The sequence below is a fragment of the Castor canadensis genome, chromosome 7 (assembly GCF_047511655.1).
Source record: "Castor canadensis chromosome 7, mCasCan1.hap1v2, whole genome shotgun sequence".
In the NCBI taxonomy this organism is placed as follows: Eukaryota; Metazoa; Chordata; class Mammalia; order Rodentia; family Castoridae; genus Castor; species Castor canadensis.
The window spans coordinates 103,385,594-103,405,812 of record NC_133392.1 but is presented as its reverse complement, the minus strand read 5'-3'; the positions used below and the strand labels follow the sequence as shown (position 1 = coordinate 103,405,812).

The 20,219-nt window shown below is 33.3% G+C and overlaps 1 protein-coding gene across 1 annotated transcript in view; it reads right to left on the bottom strand.

The window, feature by feature from the left end:
• Nucleotides 1-20,219, bottom strand: part of Negr1 (neuronal growth regulator 1) — an 845,456-nt gene that overhangs the window by 342,651 nt on the left and 482,586 nt on the right. Inside the window, exon 3 of the mRNA XM_074079759.1 lies at nucleotides 19,921-20,046. Coding sequence (XP_073935860.1) covers nucleotides 19,921-20,046 — 126 coding nt within the window. The remainder of the gene's footprint in view (nucleotides 1-19,920; nucleotides 20,047-20,219) is intronic.

The following is a 20,219-nucleotide window of genomic DNA, read 5'->3' as shown; positions in this document are numbered from 1 at the left end:
CATTCATAGTTCCCTTCCATTTGCTTGGTCTGCCTTCCATTCTGCAGCAGCTATCTCACTGTGGCTAGGAACTTTGAGCTCTTGCTCTGTTTCATGAAATCTTATCAGAGTTCCAACCAATTTTTGAAGAGAATTCCTATTAAGTATTGAGAAGAGTAACTGGTTGTGTTGGATATTTTCTCCTCCAGCATTTCAATGCTATATTCTCATTGTGAAGTAGCACATGTGAACTGCATTATTCCACCCTTCCCAGATAAGTGTTTGTCTTTAACATTTACCAAAGATTAACACAGAAACAGTCATTAGATTTGTGCTGACTTTTTATTGTCCCTTATTTCCAGCAACATGTAAAACTGCATCTGAAACCTCAGAGGCATTTCCTGATGAAATGATTTTCTTTCTTCCTTTGGACCATTGTGTTACTTTGTTGTATGGACCAGCATGATTAGAGCTTAATTTTTCACTGAGCTGTTTACTGACTGTCCCATGAAGCAAAATATTACTTAATTTTTGTCTTCTGTACTTTTAAGAAACTTGATTTGTTTGTAACTCAAAACTTTCTTTGTTTAGGCTATGACTCTATGAGTACATATATGTAAATTCATGTATCTGTGTTTTAAGAGCATGTAATGAGACATAAGATATGAATTCTGCTTATGAATTTATGCTATGATTAGATACACAGAATTAAAGGACTTCAGAACACAGACTAGAGTGCACAGACTAGAGATTATTTTGTTCTTTCCTTTTGCAAATGAGACTATAGTAAAATATTTTATGTAAATCTATCATCATCTTTTGCTTGATAGTTTTATTCTTTCTTTTAGACTCTATCCTTGAGTACACAATAATACCCAATGTGATTGAGAAATTCAGTGGTTTCAATTTTTATATCTTCTCTACTCAGAGACAAACCCTTAGCTAAGGTCAGTAATGAGCAACCCAAGATCTGTCACTTTAATCTACCATTTCAAATTTATTTATACAGTTTGCTTATTTCACCTCTAAAGCATAGAGATAGTACTTATTATAGTTTAGATTGCAGTATAATTTAAACACATCAAGCAAAGTATTTGACTTGTGGAACAGTGAATGGTCAACATTTAACACAATGAATTCCTGCTGAGGGCATAAGAGACTCTACTGAGGACGTCTCTGAAGATCAATACTATTAAATCACACATTTTCCCATTGTTTGACTTCCCAAATCCTAGACAGAGACCTTATTGATTTTATTTGACAAGTTTTTTTCCCTACTGTTTGTTTCTTGTGCTTTCTGTAACCATTGGATGTTGATCAAACAGTGACTTTTACCTGACTTCGCAGGAGCTATTCAGCCCAGAGCTGCTTCTGTGACTGTCACTCAATGGAGGCCGGTAGGCCTCCTGGGCAAATGTGCCAGCTTCTAGTTCCTTTTCCAAGAAAAAATCCTGCCTCACTCATTAGTGGCTACATACATAAATTGGCTCAGAGCAGCATTCTTCCTAGAGAGAAGTCCAGAGACACATTTTTCCTATTAATAGAACAATATGGTCAAGCATGTGTCCCTTTAGAATTATGAAAAAAATATTCTTGACATAGACGTAGAGAAAATTGTGTAAAAGGAATACTTATAATAGTATAAAATATGAATTTTTAGATTGGCAGAATTTAAAGGAAATTTAGTGGTCATTTGGCTCACTGATTAACTTGAACTTGGCAAAGTAAAAACAATAGCGATTTATTTAATGCATTGGTTGAAGAATAAATGGAGAAACACTTCTCCATTAGAATTATATAATAAGCTGGCAGTGCTAAACATGAAATCAAATAGAGTCCCCCTAAAATGTAGCAGAAGCACATGTACTGTATAATACTGGAAGGAAACATAATACAAATAAGAGATGGGATATTTTTGTTATCTGTATCCAAGTTTTGGTGGCACTAGGGTTTGAACTCATGGCCTTTTGTTTGCGAGGCAAGCACTCATGAACCATACCTTCAACCTGAAAGTCCATTTTTGTAAGGACTAGATAGTAAATATTTTCATATGTGCGGGTCCTGAGATTGTACTGCTCAACCCTGCTGCTTTATGGAAGAAGCTGTGGACAATAGAAGGACAAATGGGTGTGGCTGTGGTCAAGAAAATTTTATTTACAAAATCAGAAATTTAAAGGGATTTGTCACACAGATTGTAGTTTTTAGTCTTTTATTATAAAAAATAGAGAACTGATCTGGCTAGATAGATCAACCAGATAGAGATGAATCATATGCAAGACTATCAAATATTCATTTTTGCACATGACTATATTTTACTCTAAATGTATGCCCTGTCCTATTTGTTTACATTAGCATATGTTTTGTTTATGAAATAATAAGGTAAGCAAATGGTAAAATTTGTTTATTGCATTTCTTTAATTGGTAAAATAAAGACATCTTCCACATTAAAAATATATTTTGCTGATATATAAATCAAATACCATTGGATCACCATTAATGTACCTTCTCACTGTCATAAGCACCAGTGTTCACTTAGGTGCACACCTGATGGGATATTTTTCATACTTTCTTACTATTTTAGTAATAGGGAGTTCAATACTTAATGGATATCAATTCCATTTTGCAACAGTTGTCTTTATTGAAAAATCTTGCAGAAAATCATGGACATTTTGATGTAGACATCTTTCTATAATAACACATGAGCTGGAGAATCTAACTCTTGATTATCACTTTTGTGTAGCCAGGGACTCACATTTTAGGTATAGTCAACAGCTAGAAGTTTGGTATCTATCAGAATCAAGTATAAATTCTAACTCTAAAAGATACTAATTACAGTTCTTGGGAAAATTACTAAATTCTCAGAGTTCCAGTTTCATTAGGTCCAAAATACTAATAACATCACATATAGTATAGGCATTTTAGTTTTAATTAAGAAAATGAATATAAATTGCCTAGAAGACAATTACATGGAGAAGGATATTGCTGAAATCATACTTTGCATTTGGTAGTGGAAGGATATCAAATCATTATACAAGTCATCAAATACATATTTCTGATTGCATCATTCAAAAATATATATTAGACACATAAAATGTCTTGCACAATGAAGATCAAGGTGCAAATGGATTTAGCTTTTCTGATCTTACACTCTAGCAGATAAAGGATAGTGTTGTCAATACTCACATGATTCCACAAAAATGATAGTAATAGGTGAGTATGATAAACGTCAAGTGTCTTTTACTCACGTATGAATACTTGATCCAGAATGATAAGTTCCATGCCTCTTAATAGTTATAGATCTACATACAATGCTTTCCATAATTAGCTATAGGACATAAATGATACCAAGACTTACTTGCAGATTGTTAACAAAATTCTTTCTCTGACTTTCTAATAATCATATATTTGGTTTCTGAGAATATGTTTAGCAGATCCATATAAACTTGCATGGGTATATTTCAAATAGAGGTATAAATGAATGAATAATTTTAAAATAATGAAATTGGAAAGCTATATATAAGAAGACTAAGTTTGAGAGACAATCTGAATTGCATCTTAATCTAGGCATGTTTGATGTTTAGTCTAGACATCATGATTAAAGATGATTATGTCAGGGTCTTAACAAGCTCAACATGCGTCCTTCAATTCAGTAGGGTTTGTAGAAATCATATTCTATTCAACCCCCTCACATCTGATTACCCCTCCATCTGTAGGAAGAAATCCTGGAGAGGACAAATTTGCAAACTGAAGCCAAATAGAGGTTTAGATACAACTCTGCTACCAAACCGCCTATGTCAGAATTATACTTCTGCTTTATATCTTTAGATTATTGTGTTAGACTATACATGGACCCAATATATCACAGGAGTAACTTGCAAATTCAACACAAATTTAAAGATCTAACAAACACATCAAGTAGAGCACACAAAACATTTTTTGCAGTATAAACTCAAATTGTACTTGAGTATTTTCTTTTTGAGGGTGAGTGAGTACATTTGCTATGGTACAAGTAAGAGTCAACAGGTACACAGGAAGAGCATGTTTTTCCCTAACTCTCTGGCAACTACACTCTTCGCTTTCTTCCTTCTTTCTGATTAACTTTGTGGATCTATCATATGCTCAGCAGCATTTCAGAATGGTGATGAGAGTAGTCTGCAATATGCAAGGGCTGCAGACCAGGAGAACACCTGGGAGGAGAAATGCTGGCTTTTTCTAAGACCACACCTTCTGTTATAGACCACAAGGAAAAGAAAAGGATGGTGACTCCTTTGAGTAATAAACTGCCAGGTGACAGTCCCAGTCAGATGCAGTGGACACCTGACGTGATGAATTGAGCATAAAACACACAATTTTAAGGTAGAATCATGGTATAGAACTAAGAGACAGTGCACATTATCAAAAAGAAAGGACTGCAAGCTTTCCTGAAAGAGCTGAGAAGACAAAAGCTTTCCTGAAAGAGCTGTGACTGAGGAAGTGACAGGAAATGGCCCAGCAAGCAGATGAGGAAAGAGCTGGTGAGAAGTACGTAAAACGCTCCTGCGTGCTTTGGCTCCTTATGCATCCTGTATTGATCAGCAAAATCTCTACCTCATGGGTTTAAGAAGAAAACATAAAAGAGAAGGGGATATCTCTTTTATAATTTCTACTATGTATTCCTGTTTTGTTTTTATCATAGGTTGAAAGTAAGTGTTTGTAATCATGATTGCTCATGGTCTTTTCAACATAAACCTTTTTTGTGGCAGAGAGCACTTTAGGTGAAATATTTGTTAGACTTTGATAATTGTTGACTCTGGATGATAGGCACACTGGGTTTGAAATACTACTCTTTCTCTTAAAATAACAACCCTCTCTTGAACCCTATACAATAGCCCAGCAAACATCCTATTTCCCTCTCTACCCTACTACAAAGCTTCCTGAAAACTTTTCTGTACTTGTTCCCCACCACCTGCATTCACCATTCAGTGCACCCTGTCTGACTTCAGTCCACATAGTTTCACTAAAATTGCTTTTATCAAAGTCAAAAATAGTCTGAAGACTGGGAAACAAAATAGGCGCTTTTTATGTGTATCTTACCCTCTCTGGTTTTACATCAATCCCTTACATAACTTCCTAATTACAAAAACTGCTTCCTTTCTGTGTTTCTCTCTCCTTCATCTTCAGATGTCACACCAGTTCTGAATCTCTGAAACGTACTTCTCATCTAGTTTATCTTATCTCAGTTAATGACATGCTCATTTTTGCAAGTCGATGTAATAAAAAAATTAAGAGGCATTCCCTATTTCCAGTCTATCAGTCTTTTGGTTTTATCTGTATAGAATTGTGGAGTTTGTTAGTCCTCTTTATCTCTATGCCATTACCCTTGTTAAAGTCAACATCTCAACTACTATAGTAAATAGTCTTCTTGACTCTGCTTCAACATCTCCTGCAATTCATTCTCAACAAAGCACCAAAAACATCTCCAAAAATTAAAATCAAATAATGTCACTCCTGTGCTCAGAAACTTTCTATAGCTCACTTTTGTACTGAGGAAAAAAAATAACTGCTTACTTCAGTCTACAACTACCACTTGACCTGACCTATGTACTGACAGCCTTCTTCAATATTACCTTAAGCTACTCTTTTCTCCTTTACTGTTTGTTCCACACCCACTGACTTCAGCCCTAGAACACATCAACTTTTTCCTTTCCTTCAAAATTTATAATGCTGTTTCTATCAATTAAAATGCATAGCACTGCTTTGCTTAGTAATTGTCTGCTCTTAAACTTCAAGGCTCAGTTTAAATGATAACCCCTCAAAGATGTCTGCTCAGAGTCTCTATTTAATGTATAATTATTCTTCATGTATCTTACAACAAACATGCAAACTCTTTGAAAGCAGTAGCTCTTCCTAAGGTGTACTCACCTTGATGTCTGACATAATTGTCCGATACGCAAAGTTCAACAGACAATGTGTCTATTGAACAAATTGTCAATAGACCAAAAATTATTTTGAAGAAAATAATTGTAAAATAAATAAAATGTAACCATTATATAATGATTTAAGTGTTTTATTTTTTAACTTAAGCAATCTATTTCACAAAACTTGAAAACTAGATTGAAAGCTTTATGTGGCAAATGAGTTTGTACTATGATAAAATTATTTCTGCATTTAATGTATAAGAAATACCTTTAAATTACAATAATAATAGGAATTATTGATCACTATAGAGAGCTCAGGTTGAACTTAATAAAAATCATCAAGAAGTAGGTAGGAAGAGGTGAGATGGCCTCTCATTTGTTTCCTGCAGATCAGTTTTTAGTCAGCCATTGGCTCTCTTTATTTATGTTTGAATCTTTAAAAAATGATATCTAAGATTTGAAAATGTTTCATTTTTTAAATCACAGTTTAACAAGCTAATCTGTAGGGCAACTATATAATTGATTTATATATTTTTTTCTTTTTTTGTGCCTATCACATTTTAATAAACTAATCTGTAGGGTAATTACATTATAGTTTTATATATTGAATGCAAAACATTGTTTATATATCCTCACCCCCCCAAATCAATTAAATGCCTCAAAAACATACCAAACTTCTACTGAGTTAGAAGCAGAGGAGTGAGAAGGCATTTTATCTTTTAGATGTATATTAAACCTCCACAATTATTCCTTGTCATGTCACAAAAGGAAAAGTGGAATATGCTTCCATGAAATAGCCAGTTATAATCAACTTCACAGAGAATATTGCTGGGAGAGTTCTTCCTTTCTTTTCAGCTGATCCTTTTGTCCTGTAATTGAATTGAATTTGCTCTTCGCCCATTCCTCCCAGACAGTTTCTCATTTGAGAGCTGAAGATGTATTGCACTAATATATCGTCAGAATGACAGTGCTGTGATGATGCATGGGAGGAATACATCTTCAGAGCTCCATTACTGCCCAGAAACAATATAGCTGCTCCTGGATTACATTCAAACCCAACGCAAAAAGGAACATTTTAAAAACTTGGCTAACAAGGAAAGAATGTGGCGGAAAACCTGTAAAATGAGGTTTGTTTGTTTGTTTTGGCAGAACTGGGGATTGAACCCAGGCCTTCTTCTTGCTAAACAAGGACTCTACAACTTGAACTATGCCCTCAGCCTTTAGTTTTTAAAACAGGGTCTCAGTAACTTTTGCCTGGGCTTGTTTTGAACTCACCTTCCTGCTTCCTTTCAAGTAGCTGTGATTGTAGACATGAAACACAATGCCTGGCATGTCATAGTTATATTAATGAATTCCACGATCCTGTGTACTTTGAAGACAAGTTTCCAAGTATACTAAAATACAGCTTATTATTGATGGTAAATTTATGTAAAGATATTATCTATTAATTTCTGAGGCATATAATAAAACATAGCCTTAGTTGGACACACAAAAAATCCAAAGAATCTAATTATTTAAGTCTTAATCTTTCAGGCAAAGTTTAATGCAAATTTTATGTACCATAAATATTACCTTTTTACATCTTGTCAGTCTAGCAAAGTTAGTTACTTATAATTTTATAAACACTTTTGTTATGATAGTAGATATTTCATGAATGTTGGTCCCTTTGAGAAAATTCCCCTTGCAACATATGTATAGAGGATGGAAGTGCTACTTTCTGATAGAAAATTCTGTTCATATTACTTTTGGGGCCTTTAACAGTCTGAAATTGGATTGGACAGTAAACTAGGATTAAGTAATTTATAGATGATGATGTTAATAATAATAAGCAGAAAAACATGACACCGTTACTCATAGTCATCTAATCAGTTTCTTTTATATATTTTTACCTTGGCTGCATTTCAATCATTATTATGTAGAAGTCTCAGAGAGACTGCTCCTCAATTATGATCCTAACTCCTTAGAAATCTATAGCTGTATGAAAGACTATTTTACAGAATAAAATTAGAGAAAATATTCTCTTTAAAAATGTACCCCTTCTCCAATACATTTGTTTCATGTCCTTCCCTCTCTTCATCCAGTTTTTGTGTAATCTGAATAAATAATTCAAACTTGCATTTCTGGTTCTTACTCAGTAAATATTCCTCCCTCCTGTACATAATGTGTAGAATAACTCAAAATAGTAGATACCATCTTACTAGTGTAAAAATGCAATTGTTACATCACATTTACTTAATTTTATGCTAAAAGAACACAGTATTTACTATCATCTGCTCTATCTCTCCTCAAGTAATTTTTGTGTAAAAACAAAATAATGTAAGAGAAATTTTAATACTAATAGCTAAGAATTGGGGCCCTTAATTTTTGATGAGTGTTCTTTAAAGCTCTTTACCTGTAATATCTCTTATATATAAAAACCAAGTAAAATTAATACTTTTATTTTTTCCATTTTCCAGATGAACGAATTATGGCACAAAAAGCTTAAGAAATCTCCCCAGTTTACACACATGCATTAAGGAGTCATGAGAGAGTTGAAATCAGGTAGTGTGAGTATTAACCATGTGCTTTTAAACACATTTGGTATATAACCTTTTAAAATAGAAGCTCATAATTAAAAATTTTATTTTTTTGTATGGGACTGGGGCTTGAACTCAGAACTTTTCTCTTACAATGCAGGTGCTCTACCCTTTGAGCCACACTTCCAGTCTATTTTGTTCTGGTTATTTTGGAGATGGGGTCTCAGGAACTATTTACCTGGTTTAGACTCATACCACAGTTCTCCTGATCTCAGCCTCCCAAGCAGCTAGGATTACAGACGTGGGCTACCAGCACCTGGTTGAGTTTTTTTAAATAGAAGCTTTTTTGAATAGAAGTTTCATAATTATACATATAGTAGAAATAATCTCTACATATGTATGTAAATGTAAAAATGAGACCTGTTGAAAGTATTCCAGGAATGGGGGGTGGGGGATAAAGGAAAATGATGGAGGGGTGAATTCAACTAAGACTTGAATTTGAAAAGTCATTATGAAGCTACTGTATCTTTCTTATTTATGGGTATTTTAGTATAGCATCAAAAACAACATAAAATTTTAGTAAGCCCTGTTTGTGTGTAAAAGCAACCATGATGAATGTGAGCTTACATATATGGGGTGAATAACCAAATTGTATCTTTATTAACTGTAGGGTTCAGATGATGACTTCAACCTGGGTTCAAATTGACATCATGCTCTTTTTCTCATGAACCTGGTACATGAAGTTACAATATTTTATATGATAACCAGATAACATATGCTAACTTAATGTGTTGAAGCAGTGCAAGTAACAAAATAAATACTTAGTAACTACTAATATAAGTATTAGGTGGCTCATTTCATAATGCCTAATGGTGTTCATTCTGAATCCTTATAGAATCCAATTAATATTATGAATGGAATTTTTATCCATACAGTCCCACCTCAGCTTGAATTAGCATGGAATTTACAACAAAATTAAAAGCTACATTTTCTAAGGTGGTAACCTTTAGCCAACCTTATTCTTATTTACATACACCCATTTATGTACTACCTTTCCCTAATGCAGATAATGTAACACTGAAATTACCAGGGAAAAAGACTCTAGAAAAATTCAATTTTCAAATGTAAACAGGCTAATGCTAACTATTATCTTCTCCTCCAATTCAGTCCAATGAGGAGAACCATAATTTATAGTGTTATTTTTTTTCTAATGCCCATGCTCTTTCAGAAAACCAAATTCCATAAAAAAAGAAAAAAATCTTTCATGAAATGCTTGATGGGTTCCTGGCTTTTGTTTGTTTGTTTGTTTTGTTTTTAATATGGGTAAGCACTTTCCTTTGAGAATAGTGAATTATTTTTATATTAATTCATCATATCATCAGGCACATTGTTTGGTCTTATATATGTTTTAAAATACCAAAAATTTTCTTTCTTTCTATATTCAAATACCAGGAATTAACAATTCTGAATATAAACAATTTAGCATAGCTCACCACTAACTGGAGAGAAGTAGAGAGGACTTTGGAAATAGACAAATGAAAGTTAAAATTATAAAGAAAACTCTCAGAACATAGAGGCAATTTTAACTGCATATATAAATTATTGGTGTGCAATCTTATGGTAAAAGTTTAACTTGCCATTATTATGTAGATTCATTCATTATATAATTACCCATTATGTAAAGCCATTACAGAAATTCACAAAAGTGCCACGTAGAGTGCTGCTCTACAATGGAACTGGAACCATAGCTTGTAATCTGAAGATCTAGCATTGTTGAAATGTCATCAGCATAAATTGCAGGTTTTACTGAATTTTTTCTTTCTAACATGAAAGAGCAAAGTGCAATGTCAGGATTGCAAACCTGAAACAAGATTTTTAAAGAATTACAGTGTTTGGGTAAAAGGCTGCTCTCCTAAGGAGCACACACACACACACAGCTTCTTCATCATATCACTTAGCCCAGTACTCAGGCATTTCAAAGAAGACTTTCTTTCACGAAAAAGGAACTATTCTCAGAATTATTTTAAACAATAGATTCCAACAATGTACATTCTTTTTAATGAACAATTTTCATTGTTTATTGTCTCCTACTTTTTCCTGATAATTAGTAATTAACATTTTCTGTCTTAAGGTTGTATTTAATATAATTATGGAAGTTTTAGTAGGTTCAACCTGTATGTCTGTCAGCTGGGAAACAACTCTATAATTCAATCCTGTTTTAAAGTATCCAATGCAGGAGTCAGCAAACTTTCTCTTAAGGAACCAGATCAAAAATAGCTTAGGATTTTTGCAAGCCATTTAGTCTCTGTTGCAACTGTTGGACTTCACTGCAGTAGAGCAAAAGCAGCCATAGGCCATATGTAAAGGAATGAGCATGGCAACGTTTGAAAAACAAAACAAGGCAACCTTTATTTTTAAAAATGGAGAGCAGAATAGGCTTCAGATTGCTGATCCATGTTTGATGAATACTTGATTTCATTTTCTCTATTTATTCTGAAAATATGCTCATTGAAAAAGCTCAAAGAACTTAAATTTCCTATTTTAGAATATGAGCTTTCTTTTCCATTAAAATTTTTCCATTAGACATTTACAATGTTTAACTTATAGTGCAAGTAAGCCAATAACAGTAATACTTCTTAAAAATACAGAAAATAACATTGTTTTTCATAAATTCCATATTTTAATACACATGATTTCCAAATATTCCCTTATGGTGCTTTTAATGTTATTAAAATAATAGTGTTATTATTATTATAATAATGAGTGATAAATATGTAGATATTTTTTATTAAACTCAGTATTCTGTCCTAAGTAAAAATACACCAAAGAATAAAAAATTAAAATACTCTCAGATGAAGAAGACTAAGAGAATTTTTCTACAGTTGACTTACCTATGTTTTTAAAATAGAAATAAAATAGTAACTAAGGAAAGTTAAAACCATAGGGAAATGGGAAAAATAAAAAGATAGGTAGATACAAATTACTTTCTTTCTCTTGAGTTTTCTAAATTTGCTTCCCAGTTGAAACAAAACCCATAATACTTTCTCAGTAGAAAATATTTTATCACATACAAGGAAAAGATAAATATATTTTCAAGGGCAAAGTAAGCGAAGTAAGGTTTATGTATCTTACTGGAACTGATAAAAGTTGAACATCCTTAGACTGTACATTATGTACTTATATAGAACAAATATATAGAATAAATACTACAAAAGCCATACAAAGAGATATACTCAAAAACACTATATATAAAGCAGAATTGTAAAAATTTCTCAGGTAATTTCCAAGAGGGCAGGAAAAAGAAAACAGAGAAACAAAAAACAAGAGGGAATAAACAGAAAGTAAACAAAGAACACTATCATATTTAAGCTCTAACAGATTCATAATTTAACTGTGAATGTTCTAAGTACAGCAACCAAAGTACAGAAATGGGCACAGTAGATTATAAATAGCAAAACAAAACAAAAAATTGCTACATCCTATCCTAACTATATGCTGTCTGCAAGATTCTCACTTAGAATATAAAACCATATGCAGATTGAAAGGTCAACTAATAGAAATAAGTACAACTCTTTACTTGTTGCAGCCAAAAACCTGGAAATAACTAAATATTCTGCAACAATTGCATGACTAAAAGTTAATGGTGCATTCATATCACAATATACAATTCAGCAGTAAAAACATAAATTATTGATGCAAACCACAATTTGAATAAATTTCAAGGACATTATGCTAAATGTGAAAGGCTAATTTCAAAAGGCTACATAGTATATGATTCCAATTATTTAACATTTAGACACTGGAAAAATTTAAAACTGGCAAAGAGACTGGCAGTTATCGGGATCAGGGATGTTGGTGGGTGGGGGTGAGTGCGACTACGAAGACAGCACAAGAGAGAACTTTGTGCTGAGGAATAGACCTACATCTTGATTGTGGTTGTGGTGACATGAGTCAACTTATATAATAAAAACAACATAGACATATACATGCACTACACTAATGTCCATTTTCAAGTTTGATGCAATATTATAGTTATACTTTGGTAACCATTAGGAGAAACCAAATGAAGGGTACATAGAAACTATATATGAACTTTCCAATTTCCTGTATATTTATTATTATTTCAAAGTACAAAGTGAAAAAACATACTTTCATTTGGGAAAATTAAACACTTTTAACATTTACTGTTCATCTGTATAATTAGTTTACTTTTGAGGATTAAGCAAGTAAAGTTCAAGTACCTTCTTCATCACCTAAGGAATAGAAGGTAATGATAAATGTCATTTTGCCCTAGATTCCAATGGTATGAGCTCTTTGTGTGAATGGGCTGTAGCCATACTGAGGCCATAAGGAAAACAAAGGATTAATTCATACTTAGGGCTGTGTGTGTATTTATAATAGTATAACAATAGAAGAATGGGATAATAGAGAAACACTGAAAGGAAACATTTGCATATACCAGTACCACATTACTTCTTTTCCATTATGTCTTTGCCAGTACCAACATTATCTCTAGGGCTAAGAAACTGTCAGGAGGTCAGGGACAGTAAGGTGCATCCATTGCCTATACTTTGATGCCAGACCCTATGCTAACCCTTGTAGTATGAGGAGGAGCACAATGCTTCTGGACACAAGGAATCCCCTGTCTCATGAAGCCACAGACAAATAAAGCCAATGGCTCCATTCAAGGGGTTAATTCTACTCAAGTGGTAGCACAAAGTTCTATGCAACCATAGAAGAAAGAATGCCTGAGTCTTCCTGGAATGCTTAGGCATGGTTCCATGAAAAGGATAAGTAGGATGAGTAAGAACTTTTCAATTAGATAAAAGGACAAAGCATACTCATAGTAGAGGAATCACCAAGTGTTAAAGCTGGAAAAGCAAATTTCCACCTTGTCTAATAATATAAATAGCAAGGCTTCCATATCTAAATTTTTTACTTCTCATGTACTCTGGTTCTTGATTTATGAATTTTTAGCCCATGATGTCTCAGAATTGCTGCAATGACTACCAAATCACCTCATGAATATATGAGTACTTGGTACCTATTTGACTTGATTTGCATTGTTCACCACTCACTTCTCAAGGAAACTTTTTTCTTATGGTTTATTGAAGCAATATCTTTATGACTCCATCCCTACATCTCTGACAATTTGTTTGAGGTCTCTTTTAGAAGTGCTGAATATCTTATTAAACAAAAGTGAGCAGTGTCAAGAGATTGACTTAGAAAAGAGGACTTGACTCTATTTAAATGTGGACAGGAGAGAGTCAACAGAAAAGAAGTGAAAAATGCTGAGGGAAAGGATATTTCATGGAACAGCCTGACAAATGAGAAGGGATGGAATATAAAGTAGTCTTTATCTTTAATGAGGAAATAGTCTTAATTCTTATGGATAATTAAGATAATATTATGCAAAAGTATTAGGCATATGGAAATTAGATAAAAAAGAGTTTGAGACATAGTTTGAGACCATGTGTTTATGGTCACATTTTAGCTTTACAGATAAGAAGAATGTTTTTGTCACCTAATAAGCAGGATCAGCTGTGAACATCTCTGGATATCACAGATAACAAAGAATAAGAATGAACTGGGAATTAGAGATCCAGAAAAATAACAATGAATACTGAGCAAAAAGAATGCTGGAGGTATCAGAATACCCAACTTCAAACTATATTGCAGAACTATAGCAATAAAAACAGCATGGTACTGGTACAAAAACAGACATGAAGACCAGTGGAACAGAATAGAGGACCCAGATATGAATACCTGTAGCTACACCCACCTGATTTTTGACAAAGGCACCCAAACTATAATATGGAGAAAAGACAGCCTTGTCAATGAATGTTTCTGAGAAAACTGGATTATCTGCATGCAGAAAACTGAGGCTAGATCTACGTCTTTCACCCTGTACAACTCAAACTGGATTAAGGACCTTAATACAAGACCTGAAACTTTGAAGCTAGTGCAGGAAAGAGCAGGGAGTACACTGGAACTAATAGGCATAAGCAATAACTTCCTAAATATAACTTAAATGACTCAACAACTAAGAGAAAGGATTGATAAATGGAGCTACTTCATGTAGATTCATACTAAAAACCTTCTGCACAACAAAAGAAATGGTCACCAGAGTAGAGAGGTAGCCCAAAGAATTGGAGAAAATCTTTGCCAGCTATACATTTGACAAGGGATTGATTACCAGAATGGACTAAAAAAATTACATTCCCCCCAAATTAGTGACTAATGAAGAAATAGACAAATGAACTGAGCAGATCCTTTTCAAAAGAAAAAGCCCAAATGGCTAAAAAACAAATGATGAAATACTCAACATTCCTGGTCATAAAGGAAATGTTAATCAAAATCATGTTTAGATTCCATCTTACTCCTGTTAGAATGACCAACATTCTAACAGGCAAGAATGTTGGCAAGGTGTGGGGAAAAAGGAACCCTCAGATAATGCTGGTGGGAATGTAAATTAGTACAAACACTATGGAAAACAGTATGGAGGCTCTTCAACAAACTAAAAATAGAGCTGCCCTATGATCCAGCACTACCACTCCTAGGGATATAGCAGAAGGAATGTAAGTCAAGATACACTAAACATGCTTGCACAGTGATGTTTATTGCAGCACTGTTCACAATAACCAAGGTATGGAAACAACCCAGATGCCCTACAACTGACGAATGGATTAAGCAAATGTGATACATATCTGCATACATACAATGGAGTTTTATCCAGCCATAAGGAAGAATGAAATCATGTGAATGAAATTGTAGGACATCATATTAAGTGAAGTTAGTTAGGCTCAGAAAGACAAGGGCAGCATGTTTTCTCTCATATGTGGGATATAGACACAATACAAATATAAGCAATATTATGAAAAACAGGTTACACTAAAGGGAGGAAACTAATGGGAGAGGGAGGGTAAAAGAAGGAAGTCAAGAAGGTGAATAGACATAATATACTTTCCATACAAGAAGGAATATAGAATTTTTAAATCTGTTGAAATCACTAAGAAAGAAAGGAGAAAAATGGAGGGCATGAACCAATTTCAGTTATAATACATATATACATGGAGATGTCACAATAAACTCCCTATACTGCTGTCTTAAACAAACAAAAATGTCATTTTTCAAAAACAGAGAACAGGAGGGCAAAACAGGTTCTTTCTGGGGGGTTGGTATCAGCGGGAGTGGGGAAGATAAAAGAAAGTGTGAAGAAGGCTGAATATGGTGGAAATAGCATATACTCATGTATGAAAATGGAAAAATGAGACCTGTTAAAACAATTGGAGGGATTGAGGGGAGGAAGGAATAAAGGAGAATGATAGAAGGGGTGAATTCAACTATGATATATTGTAAGAATTTTTGTAAATGTCACAATGTACCCCCAGTACAATAATCATATAATAAAAAAGAAAAATAAATAAGAATAAAAATTAAAAATAACAACGAATAAGTAAAGATTTGAAAAAGACTTTCAAAATGTTTCTATGTTATATCACACCTATTTTGAAAATTTATCTTAAATTTTTTCCTGGCTATATCTAGGTTTACTGCTATAATGACATGCCATTACTTATTTAATTATTTCTCAATATTTAAAGTCAAATCCTGTGTCAAGTTCAGTGTTCTCTAGAAGCTGGAAATGATTTACTTCATGATCGCCTCATTTGACAACTGTGTGGATTATATTCAAGAATCACAAATAGTCTCCTTAATTGCAGAGACAGGTTTGGAAATTATATGTGGTCTAATATTCTAATACATTTCAGTAGTATATTAATAGTTAACAGCATGGAATGTTTTCTGTAAAATATAAACCCTGTGTAATGTTCTATAGTATTCCTTTGAACACTCATTAAATTCTGTGAATTGAGTTCAATTTTCATAACAATTTTAATGAAGTTAACCATTTTAATGAAGTTAACCATTCTGTGTAACAGCTTACTGTTGGTAAGAGAAAGAGCTGGATCTCAAACCAAGTTTGTTTGAGACCAGGGTTCATTTTAGTTTTGTATGGATGAGATATGTAAATTGCTATAGAACTAGAATATAGTCATGAGGAAAAATGAGGCAAACCCTCAAACAATAGGCACTCTATTTAAAAAAGTATATGTTGGCATTGTTGAAAACTGTCATTGATCCACATTACAAAGAAAGGCTTAGGAACTAGTTCCTGGGCTAAAGGGGACCACAGTGGTATAGTTGTTTAATATAATACATGGTCTTGGATGGGATTCTTTATTACAATTTTCTTTCTCTAAAAGATATCATTGGATCAATTGACAAAATTAGAGTACAGATTAGTTAGGGAAAAGTAAGATGCAAATGTTAAATTTACTGAAATAGCTCAGTGTTATAGACAGAGAATGTCCTTACTCTTCAGAAATACTCACTAAAATATCTAGAGATAAAGAAGGCCAAGATCTATGCCTCTAAGGAATGCACTCAAAGCATTCAGTGAAAAATGTGCATATGTACAGTTCTCAACTTAACTATGGTTCTATTTAGGATTTCTCAATTATATGATGATGCAAAAAATGGCATATATTCAGTAAAAACAAAACTTGTAATTTTGATCTTTTCCTGAGCCAGCAATACGTGGTATGAGACTCACAATGCTAGGCAGTAGCAGCAAGCTGCTCTCTCAGTCAGTCACACAGGTAAACCGTCAGTATTCTGCAATGTGCTATGTTGCTAAGCAATGCTGTTCCAGTAAGCTAGATGTACTAAATGCATCTTTGACTTATGATATTTTCGACTTATGAGGGGTTTATTAGGATGTCACCCTTTCATAAGTCAAGAAGCTTCTGTATATCCCCAACACACTGAGCAAATTATGAAGCAAACAGGCAAAATGATGATGGATGAAACTGAGTAAAGGCTATAAGGTGTTTGTACTATTTCTCTAACCTTTTTGAATGTAAATTTGAAATTGATTTCCAAATATCAAACAGAGAAAAAATATAAAGAAACAAATCATTGGTCTAAGTGAACTCTAAGGAATTTCATATATCCAGAATTTCTCAGGGAAGATGGTTTTGGTGAAAGTACACTCAGTTGTTTGAATAAAAAAGTAAAATTGCAAGTCCAACTGGTAAAAAATGCAGATAAATCTCAAAAACTTGCCACTGCTTCTAGAATTGAGATGGAACATATCTATACCTGTTTTAACTTAAACCTGTTCACATGTTCTTGGTTGCTTTGAGACATATTTTCTTTCATGATATAACAAAGGAAATTACAAGCATATGGAAAATATTAATATTGCTTAGGTAAAATATGAGCAGTTCAAAGAAGCTCACAAAGATACTTTGAAATATAAATATAAAAGCTGAAACATGACTAATAAAATTATTAGACATGTTACTTAAAGCAGAAACTCCCCAGTGATGTGCAGTTGAATATAGATCTTCAATGAATTATAATTTAAATTATTGGAAGCATTTATAAATATATTCTCAGAGTCTAGATATTCATTAGGTAACAGTTAATAGTTATGCTAATTTTTACTCATTTGCTACGTATGGCAGGATCAGAAAAACAAATCTATGTACAGTTTAATTTATAAACCCAATCTGTCGTCTTTCAGCTTTATGATGTTATCTATTATTTTCTGGTAAATTCACTAAGCAACATTCCTGCTATTTAATTAAACTAAAAAAGAAAATGCATAATAACAAGTCCTGCAAAACAAGAGAGTTAAATCACATATTAATCTTAAATTAAATGCAGATAGAGATTGTGTGATCATTCTTATAAAAATTAGGGTACCCTATCAGATTAAATGACTGGAAAGATGATTAAGAATCAGCTGTACATTTGCATATGTCTTTATACTTTTAAAATCACATTCATGCTAATTACCTTATTTCAGTCTCACAATAGCCCAGATATAGTTGGTCAAACATATATAATTGCCAATAGCTAGAATGAATAAATTTAGGAGATCTATTGTACAGAATGTGGACTACAGTTAATGGTGGTACATTGCACTCTTGAAAAATGCAGAGAGAGTTGATCTTAAGTGTTCTCACCACAAAATATCTACGTGAGGTAATGCATTTGTTAATTAACTAGATTTTACCCTTCTGCAATGCATATATACATCAAACCATTGTGTGCATGATAAATACACATAACTTTCTTTCAATTTAAAAAAGTGAGTGGAGACTATTTTTTTTCTTTTATTCATGTGTGCATGAGTGGAGACTATTGTCATGCAATTTTTGGAAAGTAGAAAACTACTTTAGCTTTGGGATCATTAAGACTAAGAGATTTGCACAAGGATTGACTGAATTGATGAATAGAACTACTATTCCTGAGTTTGTTTCACTTCTACCCCATAGAGAGTCCTGCCATGAATTAGGTGTTCACATACAGTTTTTGATTTTGTAGCAGCTCTAGAGAATGAAGTGTTGGCAGTCAAGAGCACTCTCAAACTTCAGAAATATTATAGGGGCCATAATGCATATTATGTGTGTACTGTGGTTATATTGATTTTTCTCTCCCATTAATAGTAATACTAAGCATGTGATGTAAGTTTTATTAGACCAACTGCATAAATGAGGAAACTGAAATACCCTTAAGGATAAGTGATAGTAAAGAAAGCTTTAGCAGATAAAAGAGATGTCTGATTGTATTGTTTCTACCCCTACATAAAATGTTCCTTTCTGATTTCATTAAAAGCAATTTTATTGCTCTTGCTTTGTTGGAGTTACTTCTACCAAAAATAAAAATAAGAATAAAATAAAATTTTATTTATCTGAAAAGAGGTGGAATCCTATTTGTTAAAAGTATTTTTAACTCCAGGAAATGCCAGAACTATACAGTACAAACTTTTGAATTGTACACAACTGTTAGAGTGTGACAGTGAAGGCAGACCTATCTTGATAATGATTATCACCACCTTCCTGAAATTGACTTAATTTCTTTGGGAAGATGTTCACAGCAGCAAAAATGCTGGGAAACCATAAACATATTACTGCCCTTAATTTCACCTACCTATGCGATTTATGTGTGCAAGTTACTTTAACTCTGCAGTTTTTAGATTCCCTCATCAGTTAAAATTTAATTCTAACTCCAAAATCCTTGATTCTGAACATCAGTTTGAAATTAGACCCAGCAACCTCACAATTTGTATAATTTCCTTCTCCCCTGATTACTTTAGCAGTTCATGCTGGCCTATTAACATGTGAATGCCGATTGAATAAATCCCTTACCCATTTAAATGAAGATTTTTCTCTTGTGATATTTCCATTTGAGTCTTTTGTCTATTGATTTGTGATTATCCCCATATACTAAAGTGAAAATAACCCTGACTAGGAATCAAGAGATGGTTTTATTCTGGGATCTGACAAACAGTGCTCATTTGGCTTTTGTGAACTATATAGCAATTAGATAATAAAATGTATAAAAAATATGCATCCTCCCTACACAGAAATTTAAATAAGCTGAATCAAGTTCTGAATATGTGGAGTTACAGAAGAACAACACAAACAACACTGATGTATCCATTCCCACCTTACCTGATGGGGAGATATGCCGCCAGGAAATGGAAGGCTCTGGTTTCCCAGTGGCCAAACACGTAAGGGTGACATTGGTTCCTTCATTGATGGTCATATCACTTGAGATGTCATAAATCTTAGGAGGAACTGAAATGGCAAAACATGCATTGGTCAGATAAAACTTTGTTGGGTTACATATAACTAACTCTTTGACATCCTACAATAAAGGTTTAGCGATGAAATGTCCTTCCAGCCTCTGGACTTCACTTGAAAGATGAATTCTATAGAATCTCAAGATTTTGGAGAGTTTTATTCATCAT